At 41.0% G+C, this 25716-nt stretch overlaps 1 protein-coding gene across 2 annotated transcripts in view; it reads left to right on the forward strand.

The window, feature by feature from the left end:
• Window positions 1-25484, forward strand: part of ELOVL6 (ELOVL fatty acid elongase 6) — a 78205-nt gene extending 52721 nt beyond the window's left edge. For both annotated transcript variants that reach the window (XM_027893309.1, XM_027893310.1), the window contains exons 3-4: window positions 21009-21160; window positions 23076-25484. In XM_027893309.1, coding sequence (XP_027749110.1) covers window positions 21009-21160; window positions 23076-23500 — 577 coding nt within the window. In that variant the 3' untranslated portion in view covers window positions 23501-25484. The remainder of the gene's footprint in view (window positions 1-21008; window positions 21161-23075) is intronic.
• Window positions 25485-25716: the final 232 nt, after the last annotated feature.

Genomic DNA, 25716 nt, shown 5'->3' on the forward strand with positions numbered 1-25716 from the left:
TGAAATAAAGCAGGAATGGAAAAGTTTGGCTTTTTTCATGGCTTTTCCATTTTGTCTCCAAAATTATATCACCTTGAGACTTCCCAAAACTCTGACAGGGGAAAATAAATTGTATTTCTAACAGCTAGGACATGCTAATAATAGAAGACCTTTATTTTCAATTGGTTTTAATTGTTCCTCAACACCTTCAAAATATCTCAGAGCAGAAAAAATATTCAGCAATCTAGATAAGTTTGAGAGCAAGTTCTAACACTGTGAAAATTTGTAATTTTCATCTGGTTGCAGATGCTCTACTTCTGGCTGCGTTTAACATCATGTTGCGTTAAGGTCCTGAAAGCAATTGTCATCTTTTGTTCCAGTAATGGCTGAATTTCAGCAGCTGTTGAATTGGTTCCTAGATAGCATTTCATTTAGGGGATCAGTTTGTGAAGTGGCTTGTAGCCAGCAGGATCCCAAAATGCACATTCTGATGGCACTTTCTCATTGTATGTAGACAGTAGAAACTATCTGGCTTACACTGGCTTTGTAGTTTAACTCCCAGTCTGGGAGGAGGTGAAGCATGATTTCAGAACTGTCCTTTGCATAAGATGTGCAGAGCAAATTTAAAACTCATGTTATTTTGAAGTGGGTCTGTGGCTGACATTTGCATGTTGAGGTTTTTAAAACGATTTCACTAGTTAATTTCATCCCAAAGTCATAAGTGATCAATGCAGTGATCAAGGAATAGCATGGATTTACTGTCCAGATGGACTTTGAAATCAACATATTCAAAACTTTCTAATTGTAGTTTCCCATCATAATCATATGAAATAGCTAACTCGTGGCCAGCATGAGCTGCTGAGTGATGCTGGGTGATATAAAAACTGTGGACTTCATGTTTTAAAGCTACAAGTTGCCAGGATCAATCTACCATAGAGAGTGCAGGCACTTGAGTTGAGCTCTACTCAAGCAGATGAGAAGCATTGGCCAGAAGGGCACAGTTAGAAAGGATTCAACACTGCAGGGTTTGCTTCCTTCTTCAGCTCAAATAGCACAATTCAGGGACAAATGTTCCCCAAGCACTGCAGAACTTGCCCTTTCCTCTGTGTCAGGAAATGAGACAGCAGGGTGGAGAGGGGAGAGCTTAATATGAGTGTGAGATGTTTGGCCTACACAGATGCACTGTGCATTTAACATGCTGGATTTGCTAGTGGGTATCAGTTGATTACAAAAATGTTATGACTATGTTTTGCTCTTCTGAGGCGCTGAGTAGTATGAAGAGGAGTGAAATAGGGAAGGGGGAAAAACAACTCCAAATGCTTGCAGTAAGACAGAGGCTGAAACCTTTGTAGCTTCCATAGCAACATGCAATGCCATTCAAACCCCCTTGACTTTTGCCTGGAAAACAGAGGAAATGCCAAAGAAATCATTAAAACCTGTCATGAAGCCTTCTTATAAGTGTTCACTGGAAGATCCATTACCTGGTGCTTCAGCACCACTGTGCTTTCTAGGACTGTTTATCACTCCCAGCTTTACAGACTCTCTTAGCAAGAAGCACTTTGAATGCTGTAAACTTTTCAGGTAACTTGGATCTGTTTTTTTTTCTGGATCCTTGCATAACTAGGTGTTCCATTTATATGCTTGGCTTGAAAGATATTCCTGCTTCCTCCAAAGGTCAATTCAGATAACTTTAGATGCCAATGTTCCACCTGTAAACTTATTATGGATCCAGGAAAATGCTCCTTAACTCTAAAAATACTTCCTCTTTGGCTTTCTGGGATGCTAAAATAATAAGATTTTTACAATACGTTGCAGAAATTCTAAGTAATTTATTTATCTGCCATAAGTGGTTGTACTGAGGAAAGAAAAACCTGCCTGGAGAGCCCTCAGTATTCTGCCTCAAGGTCAGTGTGAGGCTTTTTTCTGGACTACTTGTTTATCTCCCTTCTAGCACTCCTACCATTTTACCTGCTTCAAATGTCCTCAGAAATAGTAACACTTAGCAGAGGCTGAAAAGATGTGTTTTGGTCTTGAAAAAAAAGAGGAAATTGCCTGCCAGGCAATCACATGGTCCTTCTTCAGAATGTATCCTGTATGCTTTGCTCTTGCCAAGATCATTTAAATGTGGTAGCAGCTACAGTAGGAAACTTGCCACGCTTATAAATAAACAAAACAACTACACCACCCTGCTGAGCTTGCTGAGCATTCAGGAGCCCGGTCAAGAGTGAGTTTTGTGTCAACACTGGCAACCAGCAGGATTTCTGAGGAAAAAAAAAAAAGCAGCTTCATTTCCCTTTGAAAGTGTTGACTAGTTTTGAACATTTTGTCTCTGAAACAGGTTACCACTTCTCAGTCAAAACTTCTGTAGGAGCAATGACAGTAAATCTTGTTTTTCACTTGGAAATCACTGTGAAAACATGATCTTCTGGAAATCTTTTGCTGAGAAATTAGTTTGAGAGATTTTTCCTGGGTTGTGGGGTTGGTTTGGTTTTTTAGTCCCTAGCAGGTTTGTTGAGTTGCTTCAGGCATTGAAGACTTGTTGTCTGAAATGTTTCCAGTCTTTTATTTTGTTCTGTTTCATTCTACACTTTAATTAAGTGATTTTGCTTTGCCTGGTTATGTACTGAGGTCGTGGGGGAGCAGTCCTGTGCTGCTCTGTGTCAGTGGGAACCCAGTGTTAGAAAGCTGACACAACAGGTCTCCCTTCAGTCCTATAAAACCTCAAGGAAACCATTGCTGATTCACCTGTATAATCAAAGTGATGGTCAGCCCTGTATTTCTGAATATTTCCTCAGGTTAAAAAACTGCAATCAAACCTGAATTGCCAGTTTTTATATTCATGACATTTTGAGCATGAAGTTAAGGCCATTCATTGCGTGTTTTACTTGGAGTGTATCAAGAGTGTCTTGCTGGCATCTGTAGAAATCAGCAAAGCTGAGGCCAGGATTCATGGAAGGATACAAAATTATTCATGTTTTCATTACATCTCAGATGGATTTTTGTAATTCCTTTAATAGTCTGTGTATGGGTAGCATCTCTATCGAAGAGCTTAAACATGTTTGCCTCATCGTCACACGAGACCAGCAGCATGGCAGCATTTTCATGTGCTCTCCATCCTTCAGGGGCTGACAGCAGAAGTTTCAGGGTCAAGGCACTAACTAATAATAGTAAAAGGTTGTTTTCCTTAGGGAGTACTGTCATATCAGTAGGGGAGGCAAAGAAGCTAAAACATCTAATGTGATGCAATCATTTGTAGGCAGAGCCTAAGCCTGACCGTGGCTGGTGGGTGCAGTGAGAGGAGGAATATCTCTTCATCGAGCCAAACCACACCACCGCAAAGCGATTGTCATCACCTGAGATTGCTTAGATTCTAATTCAAACCCAGCTATGCTTTGTAGCAGTGGTGGAAAGGAGTTGGTATCAATACAGAGTTTCCAAATGTCTTTCTTCTCTCAAAGTCATAGAAATTATTATCAAATGTAGCTAAAAGGTCACTAGAACTGCCTGCCACAAAGCTAAACAGAGCCTCAAAAGCGAAGTATTCCAACAGCAATAGGTCTTATACTTGAAAGTCAAAACCAAACAGTCTCACTAAAAGAAAGTGACTCACTTTGCTTTTATGGGACTGCTGTTAACTGTTTCGTTACTGGAAGCACAGCAGCATGCTGTAAAGGCTTTGCCTTGTTCCACAGAAGGCTCCTGACGAGGCAGTCTAACAGATGTGTTTATGTGAGGAATTCAGTTCTGAGCGGAATTGAATGGAAAAGGCTACACATATGTTTAAAGAAACTATTTCAGTTGCTTGGATTTGTGACTCTGAAATACATTCTAGTTATCATGTTTATAACTAGGAAAAGTGATGAAAGATGATTGAGATTTATGTCCTGTTGCAAGAGCTGCTATTGACAGATACTTGCCATGGAGATTAAACACAACTTAATTTCATATGTTGCTGAGCAACCCATCAAAATCTTAAAATACTCTGAAATTTCATAAGGTCCCGACAGAACATTCAAAGATAAAATTAATTACTGAAAAGAGGAATGTTTACCAAATAACATTAAAATTAATAAGCAGCATTTCAGGTGAATTAATAATCTTCTCGCTTATAAATTTAAAAGCAATTGAACTCCAAGTGAAACATTCCCTATATTTGTGAAGCATTTCTCAGAACCCAAATCAGTAAAAGGCTTAGTGTATACATACTTATCAGTTTATTTCTATAGGACCATGTTCATCTTTATATGCTTACCTGATTTTCTTACGTAACAGATAAAGAAACATCTTTTTAATTACCATTTTGGAGTAGAAGTTGAAAGTTGGGTGAACAGAAGGAATTTGGAATGCTTTGAGAGAAGACAAAAATCCCTTGTGTGAGATTTAACAGCTGAAGGAGAAAAGTTTCTTTTTCATAAACTTAACTGTAATCCCAGTAGTAGAACAAACAGTGCTATGTAGAGTGAATTCAAACAGTGCAAAGCAAGTGCTAGCTGGCATTAAAAAAATAGTATAGAGGTGATAAAAATATAAAGACTAAAATTAATAAAAATATATAGACAAGACCAATAAAGTACTGTCAAGAAGATGCATCTCCAATATCTACCTTATTTATTATAACTATCCCTATATCCAGAATTGTAACTAATGTTATACGAAAAAATGTCGTGCCTATTCTCTTCTAAAATCTCACTCCTTCATTAGCTCTGCTCTTATCGCTGTGGACTCTGTTGTGTCCATCAAAGTAATTTTGAATGTGAATTGGTTTTACCTAGTCAGGCCTGACTAAAAGTAAACTAAGGAGTCACTGTGAGACATGGCTGATTCCAGTTTACTGAGACCTTCCTGATTCCAGGAGATATGGAAAGGATTGGCTAAAAATTATTATGAAAATCTTTTTTTTCAGTGCTAAGCTTGGCTTCCTTTCTTTAAAACTTCCTTTTCTCTCACTTAGCTTGCTTATCTTTATTGTTGGAAAATGACCATCTTAGCAAAGTGAATTCAGTACATTATTTGGAAAACCATTGTGCTCATTTTGCCCCTGTTCCTTCCCCTCTCTCACGATCAGTGGGTGTGTTGACACTCAGCGTGTCATCTTGAATTACACCTTTCTCCTGAGATCAGCCTGTCCCAGCCTATAGGAGCCCTTGCTGGCCACCACTTAGCACAGATGGTACTCAAAACAGAGCCCCTGGGAGTGAGGTTTGTCTCTCAATTTTAAATGGGGAGCAGACTGAAAAGTGTATTTGAGGAATACAGAACATCTGTCTGGTGGCTTAAGAATGGAACTGCTTTGGAGATAAAGCAGTTAATTCAAAAGGAATCAAACCTCCCTTCTCTCTCCCTGTGGCAGCACTTCTGCATTTTACTCAACCTCAATACTTGGTTCATGAGCGTGGTAAAAGAACCTCCTCCGTGCAGAAATCCCTGGGGAACTGAAACCTCCGTGTATTTTTCTTCTGAGTAAGTCCCCAACAGCTTGTGCTTGTTGGAGACAGTGGGAATAAAACACTGAGAGGTGTTAACTTGCATGACCTGTCAAATCCAACAGTTCATGCGCGGACGAGCTGTTAATAAACACTGCCAAACCCAACACTGCTTGCACACAGGGCTCGGCTGCATACGGGTGTTGAGCTGTGGTTTAGCAGAGTCACTGTTTTCTGACAAGTTTAACTACTTCCAAACAAATGTGTGTCCTCATGCCTGTACCATTCAGCATCTTCCTTAGGTTACTGAATAAAAAATCTGTGTTTATTATTTACGAACTGTAGGCAGGTCCCTGAGATCTGAACCTCTCTAGGTGCTCGCAGGAGTACTGCCCTGGAGATTGGAAAAAGGTCAGTGGCTCCAGGCCTGCAGTTGGTATTAAATTTATGGATCTGAGCAGCTCATTACAGCTGTATTATAGCTGTTAGCTTCTTCAAGCCTTCTTTATTCTGTCAAATGCTAGTCTTTTCCTGTAACTTGAATTTTGCTTACTTTGTTATCTGCCAGTTTTACAGCTTTACTGATGGCTGGCTCCATTGGTTGGCTTGATTCTCTGCTAAATCTTTTACTTTATTACTGTTTGGCTTTATTTGCGTAGGATAATTTCAAACTCCTGAATACATACATTTCAGTGCAATACATGACAGTTACTCTGCCAGGTTGATACATTTGATCCCATAAGTATCTTTAATTTATCCTGCAGAACTAGATAATGCCACTTTTTTCGGATTATCATTTAAATCTCTGCAATACTACACTTATTCTAAAATTGCCTTGAGATAATGTTGTATGCTGAGAATAATTTCAGTAGAGACACAGGAACAAGTGCAAATGCCCCTGAAGCATTCATTAAGGATTGCTTAAGAGATACACTGTGCTTATGAATCCTCATGGGCTACTTTAGAAATCCTCAGATGGATTCCTTAATTCATATGAGATTTTGCACCACATGCAAGGCTTAAGTTGAAAATTGGGTTTTTTTTCTTTTTATTAATTTAACCACAGTCCAGACTTGCTGAAATAAATGTCTAAGAACTAGAAAATGTTTTATGACAGAAAACCATCTCACCAGGTATACAGCCTTCACAGGGTTCCAGGGAACTTCAGCTACAACAGAAGTCCAAATATTATTTAGTGATGGAATAGTGACTTATTGCTTAAGAAGTAACAGCTCTCATCAAGAAACTATTCCTGCAAGTTCCTAACCTCCACATACCAGATAATCAGGGAGCAGTGTCAGGTAGCAGCACACTGAGGAGGGCAAGACCAGATGATAGGTGATTACTATTGATTAGCTTGTAAGTGACTCTTGGGAAGTCAGAGGAGATGCAGGGATACATGGGTAGAGCTGAAAAATTGTTTTTCATTCACTTAATATAACAGTTATATGTTTTTTCAGCAGTGTTTGATTACAGGGATGCCCCTGTAAGCAGCTGATGCTATTCTCTCATGTTCCTAGGGTAATGATTGAGTGCAGCTGCCCTTCAGCCTGACCATTGCTCCTTGCTTATCTCTAGCAAAACCCAACGGGCCTTGTGTAGCTACCAAGTACTCTGTAAGACTCTGCATGCGAGTATAACTCCTTTTACCTTCACCAATTATCTTCTCTGTTTTACAGACTACTGGTTGGGATCTGGCCCTGGCATTTGTTTTTCTGCTATGCTTTGTAAGCAGTGCAGGTTCTTCCACCAGCTCACAAAACTTCACTTTATTGATTTTTTTTTTTTTTTTGTACTCTGCTCTCAGGATTGTCTTAATATAGCTATTTGCAATCATAGGGAAGGCAGGTCTAGGGGATCAAATTGCATTTCCTGGAGAGGGAATTCAGGCTCCGTGAGAAGGGACTGGAAGGCAGTAGCTGTGGTAGATTGATTTTTATCCACACATATAAATAAGTCTTACAAATAGTAGTTGCAGCAGTTGGCAGAATTTGTTGAGCTTTCCACTTTAACAAGGGAGTATCAGATGGATTTTTCTCTGCTGTGGTGTTAATGTGATTAAAATCTCCAGATGACAGTGTCCATTGATTGGGGGCCCTGCGGAGATGTCACTGTTTGGGTATGCTCACTGAGGTCCCTGGGGAGAGAAAGAAATAAGTCTAGTTTTCTTTGCACTTTTGTCAATAAAACAGACAAAGAAATGGTTTGGGGAGCCAAGTGAGCTGTGACTAAGAAATCTGCCAGTGAGAGGGAAGGGCTGAAGGGAGTGGACCCACATGGAAGGATTTATTACTGAGGAGAAAAAAAAGGCTGATGCAAGGCACACAGTATCTGCCCTCACTCAGAAACCACAGAGCAAGCTGTCACTTTAATGGACCTCATTACCCTCCCAAAAAATTTATCGCATAGGATACTAAACACCACCCAGGCATGTATGCATGTGCTTATGGGTATATAAACCTGCACAAATGATGTATTATTTCTTAGAGCCATGTAAAATATTTGCACAATTTTTAAATCACTCTGAGCTGGCCTGACATCAGGTTTTGGTCCCAACTGAAAACTCAAATTATTTGCATTTAAAAAGTTGCTAGAAAGGCATCTGGGTCAGATACAGAAGAGGTCTGAAAAGTAAGGTTTGTGAGCTTGGTTCAGTGATGGGAGTCTTTTTTAGAGATGGAAGGGGAATTCTTTCAAATTTTACTTTGGGATTTTGATAGGACTGAGCCCAAACCTCAAAGTAAGCGTGCATTTATGCAAAGAAAAATTCTTCTACCAAAAAGAGTGATTAAAAACTGCAAAGATCAGCAAGAGTTCTGCTCACATTCATGGTACTGAGAGCCAGAGCATCCCATTATAGAACACATCCAGTACTGCTAACAATCAGATTTTAGGATAAGCAAGCACCACACTGAAAAACAACATATTATTGCTCATCTTCCTCTTTTCTTACCTTTTTTTTTTTTTTTTTTTTGACAATGCTGTGGCTTGGACTCCACCTTGAATGAGTCTCTACCACCTTCAAATTGGGCAAAGGACTGTGTGGGTGAGCTGCAATATCCATCTGTTCTCCTTCCCAGTTAGGAGATGGGCAGGGAAGGAGGCTGAGGAGCAGCTGGGCACCAAGGCATCAGAAGGATGGGGCTTGTTAAATTCTTGGTGTTCTCATACCCTTGCAGAGATGGTAACTATTCGCGTAAGTATGTTCTGGAGGAACCCGGTTCTGTTACTGAGAGCAGTGGATTATAGAGACAGAATTGGTAGTAAACATAATGGTACTTAATACGGCATTGGTATGGTTCCTGCTGCATTCTCGACTGCAGCATAAGTGTATTTCCAAGATTTTGAGTCAGTCCTGGGATTTTCTGTCGCTCTGTAAAGGAACCATGTTTGAAACAAGATCCAGCAGAGACGCAAACCACTGTCTTAAATGCCTTTTCAATGTCTTCCCAGAGCAGAGTAGCTGCATGGTGGCACATTTTGAACTCTCTAGTGCCAAGGCTGGCTGGAAAAGTTCCGGCCTTCCGCAGTCTTTGTTTTCCCCGCTGTGTGATTAAGAGCAATGAAATCGTGTTGTTAAAAAAAAAAAAGTGGAGGAGAGACTATTTTATCTGCATCATTCACCAGTCCAGTTAGACAGCATGGCCATGCAACCAGCCAGAGCAGCACAGCTGGGCAGGCAGCAGGGCAGTGGAGGCAGCACCCTGCCTGCAGGGTGAGTGGTGGGGTAGCTCCAGTGCAAGAGGGCCAGCAGAGCTCACTGTGGGATGCATGGGTACAGGAGCTCAGAGCAGATGCCCACTGCTAGTTATCACATACACCTCCTCAAAGAAAGTGAACGTTTTCAAATAATGCATTCCCTCTCCTTTCTCAACTGGAGAGGTAAAATTTTAAGTGAGAACAAAGGCATTAGTCATTACAAGCTTTAGGGGAGTTTGGGAAGTTAAAAACATTTCCTAGTCTAAAACATTTGTCAAAATTGTGCTCTTAGTTAGAATGGTTTAGTCATTATAAAAATTATAGATACCTTGCAGCCTTTCAGACACATGGGCTGAAGAGGATATGTTCTTTTTAAAGAATAAGATTAACATAAGTGCTCTTAAATGACTGGTAATTTTTGAAAACTTGCTTTTAAAGGTGTTCAGTTACCATAGGAAAAAAGTATATTGTGAGACCAAGGTGCTTTTCCCATAATTTTCTCCTGTTCCTGCCCATTGCAAGAGAATAAATAATGGTCCCAAATAAGTCCATATAAATACTAGACTGGGGAGGACACAGGGAGTTCTTGTGCTTTCTATTATCTGCTAGCAACTGAATTGTAGTAACTGAGCACATGATTGTCTAAACACAGTTAACATGGGGTAAAATATGACAGTACAAACCTCCTTCTCTGCTTTTACAGTTTTACACTAAAATTACTAAATCTAGAATGAGCATGTAAATAGTTACTTTAGTATTTCAGCACCAGAGAAGACTCAGTAACATATTTTCACATCTGTGCCCCAACTTAGTTTTCTTAAAGGAAAAAATGAGAAAATTATAGCCAGTGTGATTTTTTTTTCCCAGTGAAATGCATACAATATGAGCAGAAAGAAGTTCAGCTTAGCTTCTCAGTAATGTTATGATAGTACTAAATCCCTGCAAAAACAAGCATTGCAGTCCTCTGCAAGACTGACTTAGAAATAGTTAGATTTTTTCATTTTACAGTGAGAATTTAGGGTTCTGTTTTTGTCCATGGTTGGCTCACTGGTTATGTCTTCAGCCTGTTCCTTCAAAGACTTAGGTGGATAGATGCCTTTCAAAATGAATTTCCCACAGAATCAATTGCTACTGAATAGTATTAAAAGTGCATTTTTGTAGTTTTATCAACTGAAGTCATTAGAAAAAGAGAATAGGAGTTTTTGAGAGTATTGGCATGAATTTTCTACCTCACTAGCATGGCTTTTGTACCTGTTCATGTTGCAAGGAGTTAGGCACCCCCGCATCATGGATTCTGATCTGTGCCTGATTTTCTTCTGGAGTCCACCGGTGCGAGTAAGGGGATCATCGAGGAGCATTAATGCAAGCAATTGCAACACTTAGAACAACTGCAAAAATTCCAAAAGGGAGAAAATCCAAATATTTTCTCCCGTGTTTTAGGTCAGTTGCTGTGGTCTGATCTTACGCAAACTCAAGAGGTGTGACAGTGGAGGAGAGATGCAAGCAGGGACGCTCTTAAAACTCACTCATTCTCTGTGGCTTTTGTCCAGCTTTATCAGGCCAAATCCACACTGGTATTTGCCTAACATATCAAGGGAAAAGAGAGGGAAAGCAAGAGTCTGACTGAGTCTTAGGACTGGTCTTCTGGTTAGGTCAAAAAGTTTTCGAGCTCTTAGTGTTTCTAGGACAGCACAGGTTTGTAAACTTGTACTGTATGTCTCTGCCTACCAACCTGGATTTTTAGGTCTTGAAAGTGTGCTGCCAAAATATCAAATGTGCAGACAATGAAGTGTGTTGTTACGAAGTGTACCAACAGCTTTTATGCCTATAAACTATTTATCTTGAAAGATATGGGTGTACCTTAGGTAATTAAGATGGAGGGTCTGGGACTTGAAGGTTTAAAAAGTGAAAAGAAAATCTGTAGTAGGTTAAAGAGCTATTCCTCCTGAAGAAAATTCCTCCTACTGGAGCGTGTTTACTATTAATTCAGTAATACTGTTTTCACTGATAACAGAGTGAGGGCAGACCTCTTTCTGCTTACATCAAACAGACCTCATGGGTAGGGCACTGAACCACAGCTCGTGACGTTGCACATCATTTCTCATCACAACTCAGACACAGGTTTTTGACAGGACAGTTAAATTTCAGTTTACCTCGCTTCTCTGTCTCTGAAATGGGTCTTATGCTTAACCACCTCATGAGGTTGTCACATAAGTAAAGGCCCTTAGGTTCTGTGAGGTATTCACAAACACAATGCTAAGGGCCTTGGAGATGTCAACACAGACAGAAGTCTGAAGGAAGTTAGGTCTGAACCTGAAGAGACCCCATCTTATAAACAGCTTTATACTTAACAGTTCTTCACAGAGGAACATCTGACCTAAAGCAGTTGCTGGCCTGAATATTATTGAGATGTTGCTAACTCTGGGACAGCCCAAGCTGGAGGTGATACGTCACTTGGCTGTTGGAAAGCAGAGGAAACCAAAATTTTGGTGTGACAAGAAGAAGGTCTGCGACGGGGAGAGAATGGAGGTGACCTTTTCATCTTAAGTGGATTCAGTGAGGAGACAGAGTCTTCTGGGGAGGTCCCTGAATTGGTTCTGGGAGGTAAAACAGAAAAGTGCTTTACAAGTGTTTATAACAACAGTCTTTCTGCAGGAAGAGGTCTCTCTTTCCATCACTAACCTTTTTGTTGCTTGAAAGCACTTCAGAAATGTTGAAATATGATGAAACAACAGCCTAATTGCATTAATTTTCTTTGCCATGTCTTATGAAAATAACAGTTGGTTTGAGTTCATCAGCTCTAATTTGATCAAGTGTCTCTCTAGGATTTCAAGGTACCTCACTGTTAAGAAGTCCTTTCTTTAAATGCTTATAAAATAATTTAAAAATATTACATTTAGATTTAAGAGGGACCAAATCCATAGTCAGTACTATTCTTTTTCAGACTTCATCACTTACATGAATACTATATTGCTGTGTATCCTTCACTCACCAAGAGACTGCTTAATTTAATTTGGAAAATGAAACCCTCTTTCACAAACCTAGCAAAATATTCTTAATAACCAGGTGCAGACTTACAAAGCTGGTTCTTCTAGTCAGTTATTAATGCAAATGAATATTTCATATAGGCTGTCCCTGTGTCACATTGACCATTTAGGATGCTGGGTGCCAGATCCTTTCCCAGGTTGCTTTTCTGTGAGATTAGAGCACATGTCGTATTGCATGACGTGTAGCCACAGGTCTCATTAACTCTGTGAAATCAAAATAAGAGCCATTAATTTAATTTAGATCACTGAACAACAGCCAAATTATATCTTTCAGTCATTATCCACATTTCATTTATACTTAATGATTGGCTTCTTAGTGTATGGTTTCTCACCGTACAGTGCAAATATCATGATTTAGCAATCAAAGATAAGCCTAAAGCAACTGTATGGTTTCTACATGTATCTAAGTACAAGAAGATGCAGAATTTTATGGTAATTCATGGAACTTACGTAACTTCAGTCTTATTGAATATTATCTAGGAAAACTAAGACAGGAGTCACATCTGAGATAACATTTAAGTAGTCTGACAACCTTCTTAGTAAAACTATATATAAAGATTTTCATAGGCTTAATTGATTCCTCCTTTCTTTCAGAAAATTTATTCCATCTGAAAAATCCAACTTTTTTTTTTAATACCGCATCCTCATGTGTTGCACATTACCCAGTGAAGGTGGTGCTGCTCCTCCCCTCCACCTGCAGAGCTGGTTAAGTGTGGATGAAAGTGTACCTCATTGGAAAGAAATCACAAGAGTTAAGAGGTGATTCATGTAAAAAAAAAAAGAAAAAAGGAGTGGAACAGCTGCAATGAAATCTAGCCAGTCCACAAACTCCTCCCAGAGCAGCTTGGGTATCAGAAAGCAGATCAAAACAGTTGCAAATCATGGTGGGTTGCGCTGCTCCTTTGCTACAATCCTGCTCAGGTCAAACCACCAGAAAGTGGGGCCCAGAGGATCCACATTCACTGCCTGTGATACCCTGTAAACATGTGCCTGTGGAGGTGCAAGTTTAAGGAAAGTTGATTAGCCAGGAAACGTATTTATCACTCGCCCATTGCTTCAGTGTTCTGGAAGGTTGGTGTGAGACCAGGTTTCACCAGTCCTCTCCATGTGGTGGAAGGAGTGCTGTCTCTGTCAGGCAGACTCTTAAGGAGGCTACTCTCATGGTTTTAATTCGATTCCCAGCCTCAAAACAGTCTGACATGTCTACTCACAAAAGATTTTGGAACAATAGGCTTTGAATAAGGCACCCAAGCACCAGTAAAAGTTAGGAGACTGTTGGTCCATAATTCTAGTCTGCACAAACCAGACCCTAATATCCTTTTCTGATTTGATACCACCCAGATAAACACTTTAACTTGGACATTCCCTTCTGGTTTGGCTCAACTTTAAAAAGAAACTACCCTCTCTATAGCCATAACCTGGGAGAACTGGAAAAAAATGCAGTTTCATTATTTTTTACAGATAATGAGGGCAGGCTCCCATAAACCTTCTGTTTAGATGCTAAAGTTATGTTTGACTGTCTTCTCTTTTTTCCCTAAAGGTTAGCAAGTTTCCCAGAGTACTTTGCTCCTAGGGGACCTGAAACAACCACAAAATGTAAGGACAGATTCTAGATTAGGAGCAGGCCAATGGTTCTTCCATCTTTCCCACTGGTTTAATAATCTCTACAACAATAGAAATGCAGCAATCACACTGTGATCCGACTACCTCACCTGTCTACACAGATATTAGTTTATATGTCTTCCTATAATACAGCTGTACGTATATATATATGTATATATATATATGTGTGTGTGTATTCATATGTATTTAGTGTGTGGTCACCATACAAATGTATGTTCCCAGAACTCCTGCTCTGTTTGCTAGGTAGGATCTATTCTCCTGTGCTTTCTCCCTGGAATGGGCCATTTCCCAACATTGGTCTGCCAGCTTTATCTGAAGTCACTTGGAAGAAAATAATACTGTGGCAAGCATGGAAAAAACCATTCCCTCTGCTGGTTTGCAAGACGAGTGGCCCCCCTCGAATACCTGCATCTTCCAGGGGTGCCTCAGTATCTTTTGAGTCAGCCAAAAACTATCATTCCTTCTCATGTGGCCAAAGCAGGGTTTTATGGGGGACAGATAGAAATTCCCCTCAAACAGCTTAATTTGCAGCAACAAAATACATGAATTTCTTAAGAAATCGGTCACCTAGCCCTGTCCCTGCTTTGTTATCTGCGTGCTGTACATCATTGATGGGCTGGTAGTCTGGGACCAGGTAAGAGTGATTGGAGAGAAGCTCACCTGTACCAGGCAGAGAGGAAAAGCTCTATATATAACTTCCAGAGAACTGCAAAACAAACCTACCAATGGTGTTGAAAAATTGCTTTGTTACAAACTTATTTTTAGGAACGAGTTGAAAAGAACAGCAAGGAAATGGCTGAAGGATGTGAAATATTCTTTCCCATGGAGATGCACCCACCTTAGTATATGCTGCTTGGTAATACCAGAAGTTTCTGACTTTCTTTGCTCATGGGAGTTTCTTTATGGATTTGACAACTGTCTTGTTGGGAAGTTCAGTGATGTTTGATGAAGCTGCATTTCTTTTCAAGAAACTTTGTTCTGAGAGTTGTTTCTCTTACATGTGCTTCCTCCCTGCATTTCCCCAGTATCAGTTCATATTTTACATGTTTTCTGTTGCTTGGCTAAGCACAGAAATATTCTGCTGCCCCTTTTTACAGTAACTGCTGTCCTAGGTGTGCTCTTGGACTACCCTGCCGCTTGGGCCTGTCAGACCAAGGGGTTGCTGTGCTTCCTGTGCTCGTGTGCCTCAGCATTAGCAGCACAACTCATTCCTCTTTTCTGAGGACTGGGGGTTTTACATCAGAAGGGCACAGAAAGGTCATTTTGTTACATTAGGAGACCAGCTCTTCAGCAGCAGAAGGGAAACGTGGTATGACCACTGAGACACTGATGCTGAACAGAACAGGAAGTTGAACATGGTTTGATTTGTCGTGAAGGAAGGTGTAGGAAGCTCCACATTCTTCACCTGCTGCCCTTTAGAAGTTTCTTTTCAATTCGAAGTACTTCCTCTGTAAATATTTCACATGCTAAAATGAAAAAAAGAAGAGTCAACAAAAACTAAAGAACCTGCTTCCTTATTGCCATTCCAGTATAAGCCGGATGCAGTCAGGGGGCTCTGACTTGCATATGTGGCCATCTCAGCTACTCAGTGTGGCTTTAACAGAGGAGGACCATGTTTTTGCCACCTCTTTGTGCTCCCAGGGCACAGAATCACCTGCTGGGACTCCTGTTAGTCACCATCTAAGTAGGCTGAGGCAGAATTAAGATTTCTTCTCCTTTGTAGCTGGGCCCCAGGCTGGGAGCTGGAGCCGGACCTGTGGGAGCTCTGGCTGGGTGCATGGCCGGCTCGCTGCTGGACTAGCCCAGCACGCCCGAGGCAGAGGATAGTCAGACACCTCAGAGGCTAGTTAAACCAGCTGGGCGCCAGTGGTTTGGGCCACGTTGAGCAGCCTGTGGACCTGGGTTGGGAGGGCGCTGCTTGAAGTCCTTACCAGCCCTTAATTTTGTGCAGCCCAGCTGGGTCTTGCTGTCACAGCCTCCCTGCTGGTGCTGGGTACAGGATGGCATGCTTTTGAATAAATACTCCACTTCTGATCTCTAGCTTGTAGCTAACATATTTTTCATTCACCATAGCTATAGTCAAAACTTTTATCCCCTTCAGTGCCATCTTTATCTAATTCTGCATATACAGATTGCATGGTTTATTTAGTTGATTTGAGTTCTTTTAAAAGATGCAAACCAGAGCAGAGACTTTCCACTCTGTGATTAGCCTTTAGGACATGGTACTGTATTCTGTGCTGAACTTTTAAATTTTTTTTATGTGAAAGTCACATTCTCTGAAGAGTTCTGCAGTGTTGATCCTGGACTGGGATGTCCAGAGGTGTCAGGAGCCAAGTGCAGAGATGGGTCTGCATAGAAAGCAGCTCTAGCAAAAGTGGGCAGTGACCATTGGAAGAGGAGCTGAGCCTGCTACAATGGCAGCTGGGGTCAGACTGAAGTCTTGAGCTGCCCTCTTGGGCTTTTGAGAAACAAGTACTTCATTCCCTCCTGGCAATTAAGATGGAGACAGCAGAAAGCAGCAATAGGCTTCAGCCACTAACGCCTGCACTGTCTTCCTATCAGCCACTCCCCAGCCCTCAGTTTCCCTCCTTAATGCTGTGCCTAACCTGTGCATGGAATGTGTTTTGAGGCCCTCTGTATTGGGTTTGTATGGACAAGTTTAGGTAGCAGGAGGACTACAGGGGTGTCTTCTGTGAGAAACTGCTCAAAGCTCCCTCCATGAATGCCAGCCAGCTCCGAGACATACCCAGGGCTGGCCAAGGCCAACCTATCAGCAATGGTGATAGCACCTCTAGGATAACATATTTAAGAACCACAAAAGTTGCTGCTCAAGAGCAATTGCAGGTGGAGAGAGGAGTGAGAATATGTGGGAGAAACAGCCCTGCAGACACCACGGTCAGTGCAGGAGAGGGAGGAGGTGCTCCAGGTGCTGGAGTGGAGGTTACCCTGTAGTTCATGGTGAGGCAGCTGTGCCCCTGCAGCCCATGGAGGTCCATAGTGGAGCAGAAATCCACTTGTAGCCCATGGAAGACCCCAGCAGAGCAGGTGGAAGCCCAAAGGAGGCTGTAACCCTGTGGGAAGCCTGTGCTGGAGCATACTCCCAGTCAGACCTGTAGACCTGTGGAGAGAGGAGCCCACACTGGAGCAGGTTTGCTATCAGGAAACCTCACACCACAGGGGAACCACACTGGAGTAACCTGTTCCTGAAGGACTGCACCCCATGCAAGGGACCCACACTGGAGCAGTTCATGAAGAGCTGCAGCTCTCAGGAAGGACTCAACGTTGGAGAAGTTTGTGGAGGATTGTCACCTGTGGGAAGGATCCCACACTGGAACAGGGGAAGTGGCAGCACATCTCATAACAGGAAGAAGTGGCAGTGACAACGCATGATGAACTGACCACAACCCCTGTTCCTCATCCCCTCCTCCCTGACCCTCTGAGGAGAGGAGGTAGAGAATTCAGGAGTAAAGTTACAGGCAGGAAGAAGGCAGGGCGGGAGCAGGGACGGATATTTTTAAGGTTTAGTTTTTATTTCTCGTTATCCTGTGCTGATTTGACTGATGATAAAATCATTTCCCCAAGTCAACTCTCTTTTGCCCATGATGGTAACTGGTGAGTGATCCCTCCCTGCCCTTATCCTGACCCAGGAACCTTTTGATGTATTTTCTTTCCCCTGTCCACAGGAGGGACTAATAGAGCATCTTTGGAGGGCACTTGGCATCCAGTCAGAGTCAATCCACCAACCCTTGTTTGAAAACAAGTTTGAGAGGGAAAAGTATTAGTTTTTATTTTACTCATGGATATATTTTGATCATACTATGGACAGTAAAATATCAATTGGGCATTTGTTAATCTACAAGAGAAGTCACTGCCCAAAGGGAGGACAATGTAGGACATTTTGAGTCTGAATAGATGAGAAAGCAGCATTAGCTTGTGCAGTTTGTTTCTGATCAGTCTCTCTAGTTGCAAAAGACTGTAATTGTACAGTAATTCACTGCTACCTTATTTCTAAAATCCCTGCAGATGATTCCCACCAGACAGACTGCTTTGGTAAGCAGTTCATTTCAATGCCTCACAAAAGCTGCAGCAGAGAGCAGGGCGACGACAGAATGAAGCAGAAGTGATTTACTGAGCAAGCAATGTCATCACTCTGCTGCACATCATGTCTTTGCAAGATCGAAATTTGTTGGTTGATCTTACCTTACAGAACAAACAAGATTAAGTGGCAGAGACACAAAAAGCAGTCCTGGCTCTCTGAGTCCAAGACACGTTTGCAGTTGTGCATTAGACCTTTTTCTGTCTCTGGTGGTGCGCACTTGTTGTCAAGGTAGTGTTTTGGCATGCAGCACATCTCATAACTGCTACCTGCTCATGGTGTCTATTTAGGTAATTGAATCAGTTACTTCTAGTTTGCTATCCTGCTTACTCATAAAGCATTCCCTTTTGAGTTACACAAAGAGGTAACTTGGTTTCTACTGATGAAAAATTCAGATTGGTCTGACTCACGCTGTGTAGAGCAGTAACTGGAGTCACTTCTGGAGTCATAGAACTAGAGGAAGGCACCGCCCTCTGGAATTATAGAAAAGTAATGTGTGAGTGTGAATGAAAGTGTGTATATGTGCAGGTGCACTCCAAGGAGAACTCCGCAGTTCTTGCTTAACAGAAAGACAGGAAGAACTGCATCAATATAATCTCAAGGACAGCAAAGGGAGACACTGTAATCCCCACTGGGTACAGGCTCTTTGGCTCTGTTATCAGTCCAGATTAGATCTCTGGGTGTCCATACTCAATCACAGTTAGAGCAGTGTTTGCCTGTTGCTCGAACAAGTGCTCTTCTCATCTGGGTTTGTGTTCAAGGCACAGAATTCTCTTTAGTTTTAAAACTTTATTAATAAATTATTTTTTAAAAAGGCAGTGTAGCTTCTTTACAAGAAAAGGCATATTGCTTGCAGCTATTTGATTTCATAATTTAAAGTTTCCTTTTTTCCCCCATTTTAATGTCAGCAGTGAGGTATTTGCTAATGGGAGAACCAGCATATCATTAGGTATTCTGTCTGATCTTCCTCCACCCAGTTTTGCCACCACCCAAAACATAAGAGCAAGCCGCAGCATGCCCTGGCTAGCCTGAGGAGTTCACTGCCTCAGGAAGTGATCAGATCATATCTCTGTCAGGATCTCCTGTCTTCTTGGGAATGAGAAATACAACTCCTGAGAAAAAAGAAATAAATCTGCCAAAGAGAAGACACAGAATGAGTTGCACCTCATTTCAAAACTCCTCCTGCAGGTTTTGGCACTCTGCTGACTTAAAAGAACTGATGCTTGAAAGATGTAAGAAAAGTGTGCTGAGAGCGCGTTTCTGAAAGGAAACAACCCTTCATGGAAAGGATACACTATGGGCTGCATAGATGCTAAGAATACTGCACTGTGTTTTCTGCACACAGGGGTGGATAAACATGAGAGACTGCAGTAGCTGCCCTGCCTAAGCCTGGGAATGCAGACATTGCTTTGGGCAGCGCTAATGGGAAACCCAGGCTCAGCATACCTGTACCATGCACATAGCTCAAGAGGATTCATCTGGCAATAGAGCCCATGAGCAGCTACCACTATGCAAATAGCAAATAATAATAGTAGCTTCATAAGTGCTCACATTTGTATGAATTTCCTGATGGCACAGTGAAACCCCATGCAATGATTGCCTCTAAAGATAATGGTGGGGGAGCCAAGATGTAGCATTTCTTCCTGGGCGTGAACTGGCTGCAGAGCCCCATCTGCGATGCCACTGACAGCCCGAGGAGCACCAGACAGTGTGGTACTCTACTTGGTTGCAGTGGACAGGGGAGAGCAAGTTGCATTGTTGCTTAGCAGTAGTCAGATTTGACTGGGTATGTCAATGCTGCAGATTTGAAAATCTAAATACTTCGGGCAAATTATATAGAAGTTCAAGTCAGCAGTTTTTATGTTCAGCAGGCTTACTGGAACTTTCTAGTCAGACCAAGTGCCATAAGGACTGCCACAGACCTCAACTTTTGAGGCCGCCTTGATGTTTTTAATACACATTTTTTAAATACTGACTTCAGAAGACAAGGACAAGTAGCAGAGAATCTGTAACTTCAGAGGAACTGTTCCTTATTTGACATACTTTGCATAAATGGTAGCTTGCATTGCCCTCGTGTTTATGCATAAGTTTTAGGTGGCTTGTTCTGCCAGCTGCCAGGCTATAGTTGTGAAAGACAACTAAGCAGAGCAGGGTAGGTCAAGGTCACAAAGAAGTTAGAGGGGAGATACGATGGAGCTGGGTAAAGGGACGAGGACATACCATGTAGACATAAAGATATACTCAATCTCAAATGAGATTGGGTCTATTTTTCTCCCTTTTTTTTTTTAATTCTACTTCGTTCACCTAGTATTCATTAACACCTATGAAGGGCCAACAAGCTACAATGGTAGACAACAGGCAAGCATGTTCTTGCTGTAAAAGTGAGTCAGTTTGTTCTGCAGAGCTCCTTACTGCTGAGAAAGAACCTTTGTTCCTTACATCAGCTGGATGTCAACCTATCCCCTCTATAATTGCACTAATTAATATAATTGCAAATCTCTCAATGTTTCTCATTTACAGAACACTGTTACCTTGCATCTCGCTTTGATGGGGTGAGGGTGAATCTGCTGTTTATGGCTTGATTCAACCAGTGGTTTCCTCTGTTAGCAGTGACCTGTTAAGAGGTGAAGTGTGAAGTCAATCATGTGCACCAAAACACCAGCCCTGACTGAGATGCCCCATCAAAATCTGTGTGTCCTACCTGGGTTTGCCTGTGCTTAAGCTCCTGTGGGTATAAAAAACACAAGGAGACACAAGAGAAAACCTCTGAGGAAACCAGACGAGGGAATTTGTCCTGGTTATTATGATGATACAGCAGCATCGAAACTCTGCATGTTGTTTTGAGCCGAAGTAGGTGTTTCCCTGCTCCTGAAAACTAAAGGATCGTTCCTGTAGTAATGAAATAAAAAACATTGATGTTACCATTCCAGACTTTCACCAGGGGATACAGCTGCAGGCCAGTTTGCAAGTCTGAGTTCAAAATAAATTCCTAGAAGCCAGAAGAGTTGTTTCAGCTTTTAGGCTGTGTAAAACTTATTATTTCAGCACATTTATGGCCTTTTTCCTGTAATGATTTGAAGTGATGGCATGTAGATTTCAAATGTTCACTTAACTTTCTTATTTTCTCTTTTTGTTTTAAAGTATATTCGGTGCTGTTCGAACTGGTGCTTATATGCTGTACATTTTGATGACCAAAGGCCTGAAACAGTCAGTGTGTGACCAGAGTTTTTACATTGGACCTGTCAGCAAATTCTGGGCATATGCATTTGTGCTAAGCAAAGCACCCGAACTAGGTGAGTACCCTCTCTCTCTTTCTCTCACTGTGTATATTTAGAGCAGAAATGTCCATGCAGGAAGCACAAGAGGGGTCTCAGTGCTGTCAAAATCTCATTTAAGTCTTAGAAAAACTGAGTAAACATAAACAAAGCCCAAACTGCGTATTTTAGTCTCTAGAGATTCATTCCAACCTGGCTGAAGTTAGAGCAATGTGCAGTGAATAAGACCATTCCCAACCCAGGAATAAACTGCAGTGATTATACACAGCAGGGCAGTCAAAAGGTAAAAGCAATCTGGTACATACTTCTTCCTGAGCTACTTGTGGGTAAATAGGAGTACCATAATCGTCAGTCACTGACCCCACAGGTACAGAAGTGAAGGGTGGGCTGTAGCAGCTGTGTCAGCAAGCAGCTTTGAGTCAGGTTCTGCCTCCGTTCTGTAGCATTCATGCTTTAATACACAGCTAAGTATACAATTCGGAACAGTAAGGTGCTTCCTCCCTAAGCGTTGAAAGCTGTGGCTGTCTGCTTCCTTGAATAGAAACAAATTTCCCATAATATCTCTAGCTTTTTCAGTCCTGATTCTTACGAATTTCTGTATCTCCAACAGCTTTTCTGGTAAGGATATCTATGATAAACATGCCAAAGGCAACTTAATAGTCCGTCTTAATGTGTTCTCATTCACAACTTAGTGTAAGAAAGGATTGCTTTAATGGAAAGGAGGAGGCAATGATTTAGCAGCCCTCCAGCTTTCCTTTTGGACGATGCCCTTACTGAACCTCAAAGGGCTGCAGCTCTCACTGTATTCAGGTGTACAGCGAAAATAAGACTTAACCTTTCAGCAGATAATTTGATTCAGAAAATTAGAGGGCAGCAATTCATCAGCATGGAAACTAGAAAGAGGCTGACACCAGTTACATTGCTGTGTCAGAATCCCTTGTTTTCCTGCTGCTAAATCACTGCAAACCCACAGAAATGCAGTTGTTAAAACTGGGAAACATCAGCTAGAAGTGCATGGCAACAATAAATTGAACATATGATTAGTTATTAAAATGTGAATCAACATCTTGCAGCTAATGAAGTAAACAGTAGCATTATGGCTCATTATAGACCTTGTGCAGACAGTGCAGTTTTGCTTTCACCCATGACTAATATTCATGATATAGATTTCCTTGGATACATAAAAATCAAAATTTGTCCCCAGATTCAAATCTCAGGGATTTTTTTGGAAACACTGCGTCTATAACAATCCAATTGAGATGCTCATTGCAATCACGAAAATGAGAAGGAAGAAAAAAAGCAGGAAAGAGGAATAAAATTTACTTTTCGACAATAGTAAGATATATTTGCTGAAGAGGATATGCATTTCAACAAAACTCAGTTTTCTTTCCGTAAGCATCTCTGCCTGACAATGACATACCTTTAAGCATTGTAGGTTGCGTATGCTCTAAAGGCTCTTCTGATTTTAACTAGCTTAAGTTTCCATGTAGACATTTGAATCAGAGGACAGTGTGCTGCTTCCTCTTCAGGTTTTCTGTTCTCTACTGAACTGCATTTCTCTTCCAGTGACAGTATATAATGGGCAGTCTCACAGTTAGAGATGATGCACATACATCCGCCTACCTCACTTCAGACTTTCGTGGATTATGTTTGCAGCAAAGGGCTGTCGTGTAAACCTATGGAGTTTTCAAATGGGGATTATTCACACAGGAAAATGTAGATACACTGGTTTTCTAAAGATTGCATAAAGATTAGGAGCCAAACTGGCTCTCGGATCAGACAGCCTCTCAGATCTGGAGCTGAGGTGGTTTTTCTTGCTCCAAAATAGTGTATGCTCCAGCAACAGTAAAGGGAAGAGAGCATTAATTATGGAATTGTTTGATATGTTTCTCATTTCTTCTTTTTTGTGTGTGTGTGTTTTGTTTTGTTACAGGTGATACTATATTCATTATTCTTAGGAAACAGAAGCTCATCTTCTTACACTGGTACCATCACATTACTGTGTTACTTTATTCTTGGTATTCCTACAAGGACATGGTGGCTGGCGGTGGCTGGTTCATGACCATGAACTATGGAGTACACGCCGTTATGTACTCTTACTATGCCTTGCGGGCTGCTGGCTTCAGAGTCTCACGCAAGTTTGCCATGTTCATCACCTTGTCGCAGATCACTCAGATGTTGATCGGTTGCGTGATCAATTACCTGGTCTTCTCCTGGATGCAGCAGGGCCAGTGCCATTCCCACGTGCAGAACATCATCTGGTCCTCTCTCATGTACCTCAGCTACTTTGTGCTCTTCTGCCATTTTTTCTTTGAGGCCTATATCGGCAAAACCAGAAAAGAAAGGAAGGTTGACTAGGGGTAGGAACGAGAAGCCATAGCTCAGGGTCATCAAGAAAAAAAAAAATTATAAGAAAAAAAAGGCACAAGGAAACATATATGTATGGTGCAGCTAAAACTTGGCAGCTTAGGGAAAGTTAGCTTGGTTTAACCCAGTAAGTTTATGATCCTATCATGGTGAGGACTCACTGAATTCTACTCTATCTCAAAGGACTGCTGATGAAAGACAACTTCCTTCTTGTACCTGTCTGCTCTAGAAAAGAAAGGAGGAAAGAAAGACGGGGAAAAAAAGAAAAGAAGAAAGAAGAAAGAGAAGAAAAGAAGAAAAGAGAAATGGAATACTGTTGGGGGGAGGAAAAAAGTATGTTTAATAAGCAGTGTGTTTCCCCAGGGTGGAGGAGAGATTTATATTTAAAAAAAAAAATATTTCTAAATCCTTTCTAATAATTTCTTAGTGTTAAACTTGAACAAAACAAAGGAGAAGTGACAAAAAAAAAATCTGTCTATGATAACAGTAAGATTGCAGAATTAAAATCTTTTCCATAGAAGGTTGATACCTTTAGCCAAAATGAAGCTGAAAAGAATGTTTCCTGCATGGAAACTTGCTGAACTCCACACTGTGGTCATGAATGAAAAAGAGAAGAGATTGATTTCTCTGCTATGTACTCTGTAAGGAGAGCAGATCTGGGACACAGAGTCACCTCCCTCAGAAGGTGGAAAGGAGCAGTACTTCTACAAGAGTTTAATGTGAAAAGATGCACTGTTGCAATACATATCTCAGAGAGTGCATTTTCCAAGTGCATTTTTCAGTTAAAGGCAAGGAATTTCTACAGCAGGATAAGTCATAGAGGGTTAAATCAATCAATAAATATTTGCTAAATTAACAGGGGCTAATAGCAGAGGGATGTTCAGGAAGGAGAGGGAGACAACTCCCCCTCACATGATTTTTAGGAATTATCCGCTACTCTTAATTTAGCCTGCAGCAACACTGAATTAAATGGGGGAAATTGGAAGCAATCCTAGTTAGCGAGAAGAGAGTGATACATCTGCCCACTGTTTTCAGAACAGAGCCCTGTGGTACAATACGGATTCCGTGTTGCAAGGGTGCCTGCCTGGGTTGGAAGAGGTGGCAGGACTGCACGACATTGGGTATCACTGTGCTTCTGCATCTGCCTCCTGGGCAGTGCAAAGATGTTTAAAGTGCCCTCCTCTGGTCATGTGGAGATACTACTACAAAACATACTTGGAATAGGTTTTTCTTGAGATTTGTATAGGAAAAATTAGTCTAAATGAAGTAATTTTGCTGCAACAGCTTGACTCTAAAGTCCAGAGAGAATTATCCTTCATTAAATGTATATCTCTGCAGAATCTGTACTGTAACATCAGACTGACCACTTAAGAGGACATACTTTCTTCTCTGAAGTCAGCTACAGATATAAGGAGAAACATGTTTCACTCTGAACCTTAGAGAGTTAGTTGAGAACAGCCATATTCTTTCAAAGGCAAGTAGATTGCATTATCTGTGATATTTCAGTCCTTACAAAGCCAAATAAAATGTGTAAAAGTTCCTAGTATTTCAAAGACGCAAGTATGTAAACTTGATGTTAAATGTGTTAATGTAGTCTTCTAAATTGTAACAGCTAGGTAGTTTAACTAAAAAATTAGAAGAACTAGATCAACAAAATAGGGACTGCTGTTCTGCATAGGATATACACACACCTATAACTACACCCATATACACATTCTGTGAATTGTCAACAAGAAAAAGCAGCCCAGTGGCAGAGAATCACATTTCCTGGCTAATGCAAAAGATTGTCATTATCTTTCTTGCTTTAATTTGAGATTGTACAGTACAAAAGGGTTTTCTTAATTATGATTTTTAGCTTTAATTGTGCTGTCATTCATGAAAAAGAGCTGCTTTAGTATCCTGTTAAGAGATGACAAGGGCTTTCGGTGTCTCATTATATACAAAAGAAAAACAAATAAAGTTACATTCCATATTATGTGAATGGTCTTACAAATCAAAAGCCTATTCAGGCTAAAATCATAATTATAACAAGCAGAAAATGAGTTTACATTTGTGTTATTTAAGTTATTGATGTGCTGACGTTATTTTACGGTACAAAACATAGCAAAATGTGATATGCAGTAATGAAGCTATGATATTCATTAATAGGACTACTGTATATGTGGAAATATTAGACAAAACCAATTAAATGTGTAAACCATTTTGTT

Source organism: Empidonax traillii, unplaced genomic scaffold (genome assembly GCF_003031625.1).
Source record: "Empidonax traillii isolate 1590-97213 ecotype Southwest subspecies unplaced genomic scaffold, ASM303162v1 scaffold386:size1297806, whole genome shotgun sequence".
Lineage (NCBI taxonomy): Eukaryota > Metazoa > Chordata > Aves > Passeriformes > Tyrannidae > Empidonax > Empidonax traillii.